General features: G+C 45.9%; 1 protein-coding gene across 1 annotated transcript; it reads left to right on the top strand.

The window, feature by feature from the left end:
* The first annotated feature begins 1671 nt into the window (after window positions 1-1671).
* Window positions 1672-11448, top strand: LOC118079672 (zona pellucida sperm-binding protein 3-like). Its single transcript, XM_035104134.2, has 9 exons — window positions 1672-1756; window positions 3879-4057; window positions 5417-5529; window positions 6873-6976; window positions 8375-8546; window positions 9021-9132; window positions 9607-9790; window positions 10256-10465; window positions 11183-11448. Exons 1-9 carry the CDS (start codon window positions 1672-1674, stop codon window positions 11446-11448), a joined length of 1425 nt encoding a protein of 474 aa, XP_034960025.2.
* The last annotated feature ends 1747 nt before the right edge of the window (window positions 11449-13195 follow it).

Genomic DNA, 13195 nt, shown 5'->3' with positions numbered 1-13195 from the left:
TAAACCATATATAATAAAGACACCACAGTATCCATTGTGCCTCATTCTAAAAGGAAACACAAACTCTGGGTAAGTGCCTGGAACCCCTGGAATCTCTCATCACTCAGAGATTGGGGTAGCGTGCAACAATGTATTTGTAGCCTCTTTCAGTGGGTGGAATGTGTTACACCTGCCTTTCACATGTTTTAAGGTTTTTATTCAGTTTTAGCTTCATACATGTTTGAATCTTTGTACTATTTTGTAAGCGGCTTTCAGTTACTTTTTGTTTTTAAAAAGTGACTCATAAGTGAAATAAGTAAATAAAACACCAGTATTTTAGGATGTAAAAGGTAGTGGTGAAGAACTGAATTGCAGTTGAAATTTCTGGATATAAGATAATGACAGCAGAGAAATGCAAATTCAACCTGACTATAACTCTTGATTTACACAATATTCTATGTCTTGAGTACTCCAAGAAGCAAAGGTGTTGAAAAAACTGAAAAGGAACATCAGAATAATCTTACACACATTTAACTTCTCAACAGCTGCCCCGGTTAAGACTGTAATCTCATTAACACACCTGGGCAGAAGCCTTAATTAACTCAGTGGGCCTTACTTCTAAGTAGACATGCTTAGGATTCTGCTGCACTGCTTCAATTACTACCATTTACTAGGGAGTAAGCCCCACTGGACACAGACTTGGACTGCATTCCCAACCATGCATCCTAGTCCTATTGGACTCAATGGAGCTTACTCCCAGATACTGCAAGTACATGTAGGATTGCATCTGCCCTTCTCCATTGCTGTAAACAACCAAGTGGTTGTATATGCCATGACTCAACATGCTCCCCCATTTGGTCCTCGAGCCTGAGAATGAAGGACTCACCAAGTCTTCCATATACAAACCATCAATGATGAACTTTCAGTGGCAGTTTTCACAGGACAGCGCCTCTGTTGTTTAGTCGTTTAGTCGTGTCCAACTCTTCGTGACCCCATGGACCATAGCACGCCAGGCACTCCTGTCTCCCACTGCCTCCCGCAGTTTGGTCAAACTCATGTTCGTAGCTTCAAGAACACTGTCCAACCATCTTGTCCTCTGTCGTCCCCTTCTCCTAGTGCCCTCAATCTTTCCCAACATCAGGGTCTTTTCCAAGGATTCTTCTCTTCTCATGAGGTGGCCAAAGTATTGGAGCCTCAGCTTCACGATCTGTTCTTCCAGGGAGCACTCAGGGCTGATTTCCTTAAGAATGGATAGGTTTGATCTTCTTGCAGTCCATGAGACTCTCAAGAGTCTCCTCCAGCACCATAATTCAAAAGCATCAATTCTTCGGCGATCAGCCTTCTTTATGGTCCAGCTCTCACTTCCATACATCACTACTGGGAAAACCATAGCTTTAACTATACGGACCTTTGTCTGCAAGGTGATGTCTCTGCTTTTTAAGATGCTGTCTAGGTTTGGGAGAAAAGCAATGACAAACCTAGACAGCGCCTCTGAGGTTATTATAATTGTTTCATAACGAATTGCTAGGAAATGGCTACCCAGTTTAGAAAGGGAAATAGAACCATGAATGAGCAGGTTCCATTGGAGGATGCAGAGACACCTGAGCAATGCATGGGCTATAAATGGAGCCAATGGGAGAGGAGGAAACTTTCTTTCCCACCTGGCTGGCTCCTGGGTTGTAGCAGTGAAGGATGGAGAACCACCTAAGGCTGTGGGCTTTATTTCTTTTAGCTGCTGCTGCTGGTGGTGCTGCTGTTTCTGCCCAAAATAACTCTGGTAAATGCTGGGGGAAGAAGGGGAAGTTGAAATACTCTTGTGTGGAAGGGTTAACCAGGAACTGTTGAAACTTTTTTTAATGGTATGCTAACTCTCATGAGGTTGGTTTTATTTGGTGTTGACTTTGTCTTTGCTGTTAGATGCTTTGTGGTGTTCTTAGAGGAAATTCCTCCTGTTATGAAACCAGCCAAGGAACAAGGTCATTGAAAAACGAGTCTGGGCAGTGATTGGTGGCAAATGTTTACTATGAAGCTGCCTGGTACTGGCCTGCATTGATTGATTGATTGATTGATCTAAGTGGAGATAGCTGGACAACTTTCTTTAACTTGCATTGAATTCATTTTGTATGTGTGGGGGGGGTGTTTCATGCTACCAGGCTACCTTTACTAGCTAGGGCTAACTAACATGGGTGAGGGAAAGCATTTGAATCTTCCAGAACTCCTCTTCAGACAGGCTGTTATTCAAAATGGCGGATGGATGTGGACTGAGGAAGAGAAAAGCCCTTTATGATAGAAATACCAGAATGTTATTGGATGGAGTAACCAGGGTGTGATGAACAAACATATGAGTTATGTTTCACAAAATGAGAAGTGGGAGTGGGGAAACTGGCTATGAAGAAAGAGCCGAAAAGTCACTGGAAGGTGGGGCGGCAGCAGCATTCTGTTACCATGACTCCTGTGGGACTTCCTCTCTGAGGAAGCATACAAAGAAGGTTGTTAATTAGACTGGACTGCACCAGGTTTCCAGTTGCACACTGGACAACTTGGACAAAGCAATAAAAGGCAGCATTCCCCACAATTATTTTGAAAACTTAAATGCCAGCAGTTACTTAGGCTCTAGCTCCAGCCAGAAGCAGAATCCCCTGACTCCCTGTGAGGCAGACCTCGAGAGAAATATGTGGTAGCCTTTATATTAATAAAGCTGAAGATACATTTTAGGTGGTGCACTAGGTAGATAGAAGCTAAATTGGGTATTATCGGCTAGGGCAGGCATCCCCAAACTTCGGCCCTCCAGATGTTTTGGACTACAATTCCCATCTTCCCCGACCACTGGCCCTGTTAGCTAGGGATCATGGGAGTTGTACGCCAAAACATCTGGAGGGCCGCTGTTTGGGGGTGCTTGGGCTAGGGTTTGGAGGGTGTGAAGAAAACCCATTCCTTTGGGTAGTTTTGCCTAGTGGCTGGAGGGTGCACCCATTCCAAGGTGGCAGGGGATAATCCTCTGCTTCTAGCATACTTCTCTTCAGTGTTTTCTTTTCTGGGGGTTCTCATGGGTATGCAGTACCAGCACCTCCCCCCCCCATGTTAAAAGTGTGGCACTTGTTATTGTTAAGAATAGTTACAATAACAACTTCATAGTGAGTATCAGCACCTTTTCCCCAAAACAAACAAACAAACAAAAACACACACCTTTTCTTGATAGGTTAAACTGCCCATTCTCCAAAACATGCATAAATTGTAGGTCCATCTGGGGTGGGGCCGTCGAAATGTCACCATAGGATGTTATTAAATATAATCTCAAAAATAATGAACAAAATTTTGAGCCCTTAAAGTTGACTTTGTGACCTTCTGGGCAACTTTTTCCAGCCTGATGGCCAAGTTTCCCTCTGGTTTTTTGTTTGTTTGTTTGTTGTTTGAAAAAGCAATTCTCTGAACATGTGCAATTTCCTGTTTTAAGCTGAAACTCACTTGATGAATGATAGCACTACCAGGAGCACAGGAATACATTTTAAAAGTAAAAAACAAACAAAAGAAGCATCTGTAACTGTGTACAGTACATATCTCTCCAACTGCTCCCTAACTACAAATTCTTAAAATTAAGAAGGGAGGATGGTGTGACAACCCCGGTGCGTCATAGCATGGCCATACTATGCCAACCAAGGTGAGGATGTTTGCTGCTCCCTCCATCACCTGCCACTCTCTCTGGCATCCTATTTCGGGGATTTCAAGAGGTGTCTGGTTAGCCACTGTGAGAAGCAAGATGCAGGGCTGAGTGTTTGGCCTACTAGCTGCCATATTCTTTACAGTAACATACTGGTTCCGTTCATCATGACTGTAAAATGAAGTGTGTCAGTGTTCACTAAATGTTGCTTCTGGTTGACCCGTCCCTGTGCTTTCTGCAGTGTCTGTGTCATGTGGCAGCTCGCACGTATTGATCACAGTGCCGGTGGATCTCTTTGGGAAGGGCGTGGCTGTTGATGTTCATGAACTGACCCTGGGATCTGGCTGTTCCGTGACTGCTGTTCACCGAGATGTGCTGCAGCTCGAATACCCTCTCCATGCATGTGGAGCCATCAGAAAAGTAAGAAAATCCTACACAGAAGTGAGGAAGCTGGACTAGATGGATCTCGAAGATCCCTTCCAAATCTAGGATTCCAGGAGCCTTTGTGACTTGTCTGGGTTATATACAGAGCCATAGCTAGGGGATGGTGAGGTGGGCCCCTGCCAGGGGTGCAGGCAAGCCCCCCCCCTGCAAAAATATATCCACAAATATGTCTATAAATATTGATTATTGCCTCACAGGAAAAGGTTTTAAATAGAGGATGAATTGAATTGGGGGGGGGGTTGGAGGAGAGGCGGAAAGAAGAGCTAATTTGTCAGTGGCTAGGGGGTGCAATCTGGACAGTTCTGCCAGGGACGCAAGGTCACCTAGCTACTACTACGGCTCTGGTTATAGAGGGATTTCTATCCAAAAATTCACTTCGCAGGTCACATCCACACTATATATTTAAAACAGGAATGGCTCCCCGCCCCCCGCCCCCCAAATCTTGGGAAATGTAGTTCACTAAAGGTGCTGGGAACTGTAGCTCTGTGTGGCATAAACTATTATTTGTGGCTGTTTCCAGAAGGATGCCTCTTGGCACTAGCCAGTCATGGTTCTATCACCATAAGCTACAAGTAGATTTGCAGTTGATTATACACCTTTGGGAGCCGGGCCGGCTCTAGGGGTAGGCTGGGCGGCAGGGGGCGCTGCATGGTGGCAGGGGGGCACTGCATGGCAAAGCTGCGTGGAAACCACGCTGTGCGCTGCGCCCGCCCACCCACCAGCCGTGGGAAGAAACAGGGCGGGGCGGGGGCGCTGGAGCGATCCGTGCACCACGGCGCCAGGGCGCCCGACCCGCTTAAGACGGCCCTGTTTTGGGAGCATTGTGTATAATTTTTTCTTCTCTGTTACATCCACATCAGAGGGCAGGGGCGCTGGATCATGGCATACATTCATTGTAACCTTTTGTGGTGTGTGCCCTTTTATGACCCTATTTTGTTTCTTTTGTTCTTTTCCCCAAAAAGACTCAGTGTGCTGTGCTATATTGCTATAATAGGGTTCTTTCTTTTCTTTAAAGAAAGGAGGGGGACCAAAGGGTGATGAGCAGAATTTCTTTAAATGCTCCTTTATTAAATCTAACCTGATTGTGTTATAGCAGTTTGACACCAAAAAATAAATTTAACATTCTAGCATTATGCTGTAGGTGACAGCTTCAGTGGACTTGGGGGGGGGGGTGCACTTGACTCTGTACTGCATAGCTTTGATTTCTGTTTTGAGCAGGTGGGTGGTAAGAAGACTGGGAGTTTATAAATAGGCTCAATAACATGGGGTTTTCCTGAAATGCGATATCTTTCACAGTCTTGTAAAAGATCCTAAAGACTTGTATCTGGCTCCTAGTTCCTCCCAGACAGAATCCACTATAGAAATATTCTCTACTACATACCTTCTGCTACAAGTGGTGTGATCCGGACCAGTCGCTTCTCACATCCCATAGATTGTTTCTACCCAAGGTAAGTCTTGGTTCTGGAAGGGATATTGTGCTAGTGAGAGATGCTGGGCTATCCCATTGTTGTAAAAAAGAAGAAGGCGGGGCTTCTTCTTCTTCTTCTTCTTCTTCTTCTTCTTCTTCTTCTTCTTCTTCTTCGATTTGCAAAAGACAATAAGCAAAGGAGCAAACTAAAATACATTTTTAATTTTAAAAAACCCCAGTCATAACAGTAAGGAGAATCAGTGCTGTTTTTCTAGAAAAGGAGGTCCTAGAACTCACCATGAACGCCTCACTTGTTCTCTTAGAATGGCCATGGCACCCACCTGAGAGGTGCCGGAACTGAGTTCCAGAGAGTTCCGGCTGGAAAAAAAAAGCCCCGAGGAGAATAAAAATAAAAGAGCTAGAAAAAGAATGAGTAGCATAAATGTGTAGCATATATTCAGTAGTGGGATACAAGGTTCATATGTATACAAAAAAATATCCAGTACTCATAAATGTTTAGTAGGAATATATCCAGTACTCATGAATCATGTTTAGTAGGAATGTGCCAACTATGAAATTGTTTTGTCATATAAATCACCTACAGCCCCCGAACAGATGCAAAGTCTGAGGGGTCTACAATGCCTCCGGCAGCATGTCTCTTATGCTTTTGATCCCATCTGGTCTCCAAATACTTAAATGTGTGGATCTAGCTTCTCCCATTGGCTATCTGGCCACGGTAGCATCTTTCATTCTAGGAAGAATGTTTTAATGGATGAATTGTGTTAAGGAGATGTTGAGGTGTCCTTGGTGTCTGCCCCTCAGGCTTAATCCTTAGCAAAGTGTGGCAATTTAGTCTGCAGCTGCTAAAACACCATGTACTTTGGGGGCCTACAAGGATAATAAGGTAAAGGTAAAGGGACCCCTGGACCATTAGGTCCAGTCGTGACCGACTCTGGGGTTGCGCGCTCATCTCGCATTATTGGCCGAGGCAGCCGGCGTACAGCTTCCAGGTCATGTGGCCAGCATGACAAAGCCGCTTCTGGCAAACCAGAGCAGCACATGGAAACGCCGTTTCCCTTCCCGCTGTAGCGGTTCCTATTTATCTACTTGCATTTTGACGTGCTTTCGAACTGCTAGGTTGGCAGGAGCTGGGACCAAGCAACGGGAGCTCACCCCGTCACAGGGATTCGAACCGCCAACCTTCTGATCAGCAAGCCCTAGGCTCAGTGGTTTAACCACAGCGCCACCTGGGTCCCTACAAGGATAATAACAGCATGCAAAAAGAAAGAGGCATGTGATGCATAAGATCTGTCCTACAGGAAGAGCAATGAGCCTTCTGAATTGTATAAGAAGGAAATAGGTGAAACCTGGTTTCTCTTCTAGGTCATGGAATGTCTCCTCACTTGGAATACAGCCCACATGGATCCCTTTCAGATCCACAGTGATGGAAAATCAGCGCTTGGAGTTTGCCCTTGAGGTCTATGACAGTGAGTGCTCTTAATCAGCAGGCTTGCATGCCTCTCTCCAATTTACAGTAAGCTGTAATATTAGTTAAACCTAGGAACAGAGTTGCCCACTTGATTAAACATTGGCTGGAGAGAGGTGACAATAGTTTATCTGGGGAACAGAAGGTGTTTTGTTATAGGGTCGTTTGCTTCTGGTGGACGCATGTTCCATTTGCACCTCTGCCAGGTTTTTTTTGTTTCGGTAAGCTTTTATACAGTAATGGCTGGTCTTCTTTGGCTCACAGGCAGGGGCATCGCAATGGGGGGGGGCGATGGTGGTATGCCCCGGGTTCCACTCTGGGGGGGGTGCCACTTGGCGCCCCCACCCCCGCGACTCCCAAGCCCAGCCTCCCAGTAAAAAGTCCGCACCAATGGTGCACCGTTACGTGGTGGGGTATTGCCGCCCCCACACCTCCAAAGCCGCGCGCCTCCAGCTACAAACTCTAAGCAGAAAGCCCACCATGCATGCGTCATTACGTAGCAATGGCGTGCCCCCGGGTGCATGCAATTTGCCGCCCCGGATGTCGCGGTGCCTCGCTACGCCCCTGCTCACAGGCTGCATTCACCATTGGCCAATTCCCTTGGCCTCGGCCCAGTATACCTGAAGGAGCGTCTCCACCCCCATCTGGACTCCCTCGCCCACTTGCTTGATTACTCCAAGGCCACTTCAGCTCCTGGCAACCAGTACTCCCTGGCCAGCCCCAGAGGCACCATTTGCCTGGGGAGCTTGTGGCCAGGGCTGGTGCAATAAACAGCTGTGCAAGCCTTTGGGAAGCAGAGATGCAAGCAGGCATCAGAGGAGGGAGGGGAGGAAAGAAAGAGGGATGGAGGCCACTGTTGCCTGTGGCACCCCTGGCCAGAATTCAAGGCACCCCAGGGTGCCACGGCACACTGGTTGAAAACCACTGCGCTAGGGGGCTAATTGCCAGGGGTGGGCATGGCCACCTCATGCTCTTGCAGAACACATTCATGCACCGGCACATAGGCCCCTTCTCAGCTGATCAGTCAGTGGAGAGGTTACATTATGCAGTATGTTTGAATGTTGAATGTGTAAGTATGAGTAGAGACAGCGGATAAAACAAACACCATTAGATGTGCTGCTTGCTAAGTGTTTAATGGTTATTGTATTTGTATTTGTTTAAAAACCAATAGAAATTTGTTTTAAAATGGAGGAGGGACAGCAGCAAGGAGGAAATGGCTTACACAGAAGGGGCCCATTAAAGACATCTTACCCAAGTCCTCCCAAATAACCTGGCAGTAATACTGGCAGGTGAAGTGCTGTGTTCTAGCGAGGGAGACCGGCAGGGGGCTTGTAGTTATGTAGCTCTTGGCTTGCTTTTTACTGCCATGTATGTAACGATTCTACATTCTTCCTTCCAGGTACCTGGTCAGCACCTAGGTCTGACCCCACTTACTATCTTGGGGATCTAATCAACATCCAAGCATCAGTAAGGAAGGGCAGCCATGTTCCTCTGAAGATCTACATTGATGAGTGTGTCGCCCGACCAAACGCTGAGTCCTCTGTGAAATACGAAGTCATCACAAACCATGGGTAGGAGATGGGGAGTGGCAGGCCCAGGCATGGGGGAATGGCAACAGGGGAAAAGAAAACTTGAATCGGTTCTATAGCTGTGACCACATTCAACACTGAAGTTAATTGAAAATGGGACTTGAGTGAGGGGTGGGAAAGCTCTTCTAAGCTAGAGGTGGCAAAGCTGTGGGCCCTCCAGATGTTTTGGAGGGTAGCTCCCTTCAGCGCTGACCAGCAGAGCCATGTGCTGCCGCCGCCATTGTATTTAGCTGGATCTAGAGTTTGCTACAAATTGTTGTTGTGCAAAAGAAATGAAGAGATATTGAACACTATATGCCTGTTGAAATAAGAGTACATTCGCTTCTTCTTTTTTCTTGAAAGATAGATGTTTAGCTTGTTTAGAAATAGACCAGCTCTGCCATGAGTGTGGCACTCATACCAATAATAGGATGGAGGAAATTGGATAATTCATGCCTGCTTCTGTCTGTATTGCAGGTGCCTTGTAGATGGGCAGCAAAGCAACTCCCGTTTCCTCCCCACGCAGGAAGATGGAATCTCCCGCCTCCAGCTGGACACATTCACCTTCATTGGGGCCTCCAACCACCAGGTTGACGGGGAAGGGGGGAAGGGAGCTGAACCTCCAATATGGGACTATTACTACACTAGTTTTATGGTCAACTGCTGTTTGGGGGGACGGTGGAGTTAGCGAGCATGTGGAAAATCTAATGTCAACTTTATGGATGAGACACCGCCTCACATCAATGAGTCTGTGTGAGTGATGAAGGCGTACTTCTGTTAGCCTTCCAATTTTCCCATCCTGTGAGAGTCCATGGACCATGTTGTTTCCCCCCCATTTATCTCACAAGGGGCTTGAATGGCACATCCACAATAGCAGATGCACCCTAGTTTTGGCGGTGCTGGTGAGAGCCTTTGAGTCTCCATGCCAGACATTTGCACTCTGCCACTGGGTTGATGAACCTGCCCTTGTGCGTGTCAGATTTAGTTTTGCACGGCCCTCCCTGGCATGTAAATGCTAGGAACAGAGTGACAACCTAATGTACAACCTAATTTGATTGTCTAGATCTACCTCATATGTCACTTGAAGGCGGTGCCTGTTGGCTCTGCGGACCCTCGCAACAAGGCATGCTCCTACGACCTCACTACTGCATCATGGAGTTCCTATGAAGGAGGAGATTGCTCCTGCTGTGCTTCTCCTAGTGGATGTGGGAGCAAGAAGAGGAAGAGAAGGCAACAGCAGAAGAAAGGTGAAATCCTCTCCCTAAAACCTATTTTGTAATCATTAACTTTATGTACCTGCTAATCAAAAGGTTCAAAAGAATGACTGCCTACTGCAGGGATGCAGTTAGATTCCAACTTCCAACATTCCCAAGTCACAATGGTCAGTGGTCAGAGATGGATGGAAATTGTAGTCCACATCTGAAGGACACCATGTTGACTCCCGCTGGTCAACTGGCTCCATTTGGCACCCAAACAGAAACAGCCACTTATTTGTAACCTATATGGCTTCACTCACTCGTTTCACCATAAATGCTGGGGGGAACATTTCCAACCATGTCCTATATTTGGAGGAGAGTTAAAACAGCTTGCCCTGTTCATTTCTATACAAGAGCTGTATAGGGAAGGCTGAAAATACTGTGTTAAGGCAGTGGGATGATACCAAATGGGTGAGTAGGTCTGGATTCGTGAGCCTTTGTGCTTCCTTCTTGCAGGATTGTCTGGAGAAGCCAACCTCAAGCTTGGTCCCATTGCACTGAAAGGGAAGCCAACAAACAGCTCCTCCAAACTGAATGACTCCAGCACTTCTGAGCTAATGCCTGTGGTGACCAGCTATGCCACACTCAAGGCTCCCCAGGCTGCTGAGTTGCCTGCTAACCAGAGGGTGACTATTATCGTGAGGGGGAGAGTGAAGGAAGGATCTGGTAAGAGCGCCAGAATTAATGGAGAATGGTCCAAACACAGGGATGAATTTTTCAGCACAGCACTGACTTAAACTGACAAGACTAATTATGTACATTAACATGAAACAACCAAATTGAGCTGTACAAAACCCTGGCATGTTTTTGGCCATAAGATTTAGGAGTGAAATAAGATGGAATAAAAAAAATAGCCCTCTTCCATTTTATAGCAGGGGGACAGGCCCTTCAGTTTGTCACCTAGGAATTCCATGAGATTTGAACTAGGTTCTGTCACTTGGGTCATATGGGATGGCATTATTTTGTGTAGACATGGTGCAAGACATCTAGGTGTGAACAGCACCAACTCCGCAATAAACTGCTGTGTGGAGAAGGGGCTGTTATTGATGCAGTAGATGACGTTCCCTTTCTATAAGGCTTGATTTGAGCCTGGGCTCAGATCCAAAACCTGTATTTGCCCCCAGCAAATGTGCCTTTTGGCATCTGCAGAGCACACTTCCCTTGCCTCTGAAAAGCAACAACTAGTTACTTTATTTGAGACTGGAGGCCTGTAGGTCTGAAAGCCTTGACACCCAGTAAGCTCTGTATTTTAATGCACAGTGGCTTTCTAAATTTTGAAGTACAAATAGTTCTGTGATGTGGATGAAGTAAGGAACAACCAGCTCCATAACATCTCTGAACTGCCACTGCTGACATTCCTTTTTTTTCTCCTTCCGCCAATAGGGTTCTACCTCCGTTTCCCCTTCTCCATTGCCACCCTGGTCATAATAACTACCTGTGCCTTCATTGTATTTATGTCGATTATGGGCTGCTACTGCTCCAGCAGATGGTCCCATCGTGGATATCGCGTGAAGACCATCCGCGCAGCTTTGGTGGAAGTTAGTGCTGTTGCCATGGCACCTGCAGCAACTGGCTCAGTAGCTGTTGTCTCCTCTGGGGAATCCAGAGCTATCTCCAAGAGACCTGACAGGAGAGTAGCCGGCAGCTAGTGGGCAAACGGCTTCTCTCCGAAGATTCGTCTGTTTAACAAATAAATGGTTGACAGTGCAAAAACACAAAAGTGTGGTGGCATTTTATTAAAAACTGTACACAAGGGATTTGAGGTGGAGAGTTGAAAACAAAAATGGAAGGGGAGGCCCATGGATGTATTCCTTTGCTCTCTAGAAATTGCTTGCCAAGTGTGCCTGTGAAAGACCTTAGGACCTTTTCGAAATTGGAAAGTAATGATGAGGGAGAAATGTGATTCAGTTTGCATTTAAAGGTGAACCTACCAAATTCACACTTCCTGAAATTATACGAGTTCTGAAGCAGCGCCATCCTTTGAAATTCGCTCTTGTCCAAATTTTGCAATGCGGTTCTCCAGTGAAGTAATTTGTGCATAATAATGCATATATGAGTGAAAAAAACATGCAAAAAGTATATTGAGGAAAATTGTGCTATGAAAAATGTGTCTAGATGGGGAAATTGCATACAAATCTGTGTATATTAGGAGAAATTTGCTCTAACATGCTGATGGGTTTTCATGAGGACTTTTTTTCCTCCATACTGATTTCAATATTTGGAAAAAGTGAAATGGAAAGAAATCAAAACTGACAGATTTGCCCACCCCTATTTGGAGGTCATTGTGATTTTTGCACCACCCACTCATATTTCTATGTGATCATGTGTGTGCTTCTTCAGATATGCAAGCTGGAAGATAGGCAGACCCATGGGACCTTTGCCACAAGAAACAAGCATGGCCCCTTTCTCTTGTAAACTCTTTAAGTTCCTAGCTTGCTGCCCTCTTCCACTGAGCCAGCTAATCAGGGCAGAATAACTACAAATTAGGGGGACTAATAAGAGGAGTTCCCCACCTGCCTTTGTCATGTAACACTAAAGTGGGCTAGCAGTTAGGAGATATTGGTAGGGTGGGAATGCCCTTCCTCTGCAGTTCTTTCTCACTTTAAAATGAGCCTTCCCCCAATGAAGACCAGCTGAGGAAAAACAATATGCTAATACTTTGAGTAGCCTAAGGCAGTGTTTCTCAACCAGTGTGCCTCCAGATGTTTTGGGACTACAACTCCCATCATTCCTGACCACTGGTCTTGCTAGCTAGGGATGATGGGAGTTGTAGTCCCAAAACATCTGGAGGCACACTGGTTGAGAAACACTCAACCAGTGGGAAACACTGGTTGGGAAACACTGCCTTAGGCACTGCCTTAGGCCAGTGTTTCTCAACCAGTGTGCCTCCAGATGTTTTGGGACTATAACTCCCATCATCCCTAGCTAGCAAGACCAGTGGTCAGGAATGATGGGAGTTGTAGTCTGAAAATAGCTGGAGTCACAAGGTTGGGAAACACTGGCCTAAGGAATAGAAGTTACTGGTGCTAAAGGAGAGGATTTGCAAATCACCCCTCACCCATCCCTTTCTGCCTCTTCGTTGCTATCTCACTTCCTTCTCTTGTTCAGATGTCTTCCATAATAAATAAAGCAACCCCCCCTATTTTCTCTATCATTGTAAATAAAACAAAACCACTTTGAGTAAGCAGTTTAATTTTATGCTTCCAAACCACAAAATGTGTCATCTGAGGTTACTTTGGATAAACAGCTTGAGGAACAGGTGGCAACACAGGCCATAGCTGCCAAGTTCTCCCTTTTTTTAAGGGAAATTCCCTTATGCTGAATAGGCTTCCTCGTGAGAAAAGGGAAAACTTGGCAGCTATGACACAGGCATAGAATAAAAACAGCAGGATTGCC

The sequence above is a fragment of the Zootoca vivipara genome, chromosome 1 (genome assembly GCF_963506605.1).
Source record: "Zootoca vivipara chromosome 1, rZooViv1.1, whole genome shotgun sequence".
Taxonomy (NCBI): domain Eukaryota; kingdom Metazoa; phylum Chordata; class Lepidosauria; order Squamata; family Lacertidae; genus Zootoca; species Zootoca vivipara.
Note: the sequence above shows the minus strand (reverse complement) of the source record. Positions and strands in the feature narration are given on the sequence as shown.

Bases quoted from the DNA above. Each gene is read 5' to 3' on its own strand.
- LOC118079672 (XM_035104134.2), top strand. From the start codon at position 1,672: ATGGAGAACCACCTAAGGCTGTGGGCTTTATTTCTTTTAGCTGCTGCT. The intron at 1,757-3,878 runs GTAAATGCTGGG...TGCTTTCTGCAG, and splicing joins TTCTGCCCAAAATAACTCTG to TGTCTGTGTCATGTGGCAGC. The intron at 9,791-10,255 runs GTGAAATCCTCT...TCCTTCTTGCAG, and splicing joins AAGGCAACAGCAGAAGAAAG to GATTGTCTGGAGAAGCCAAC.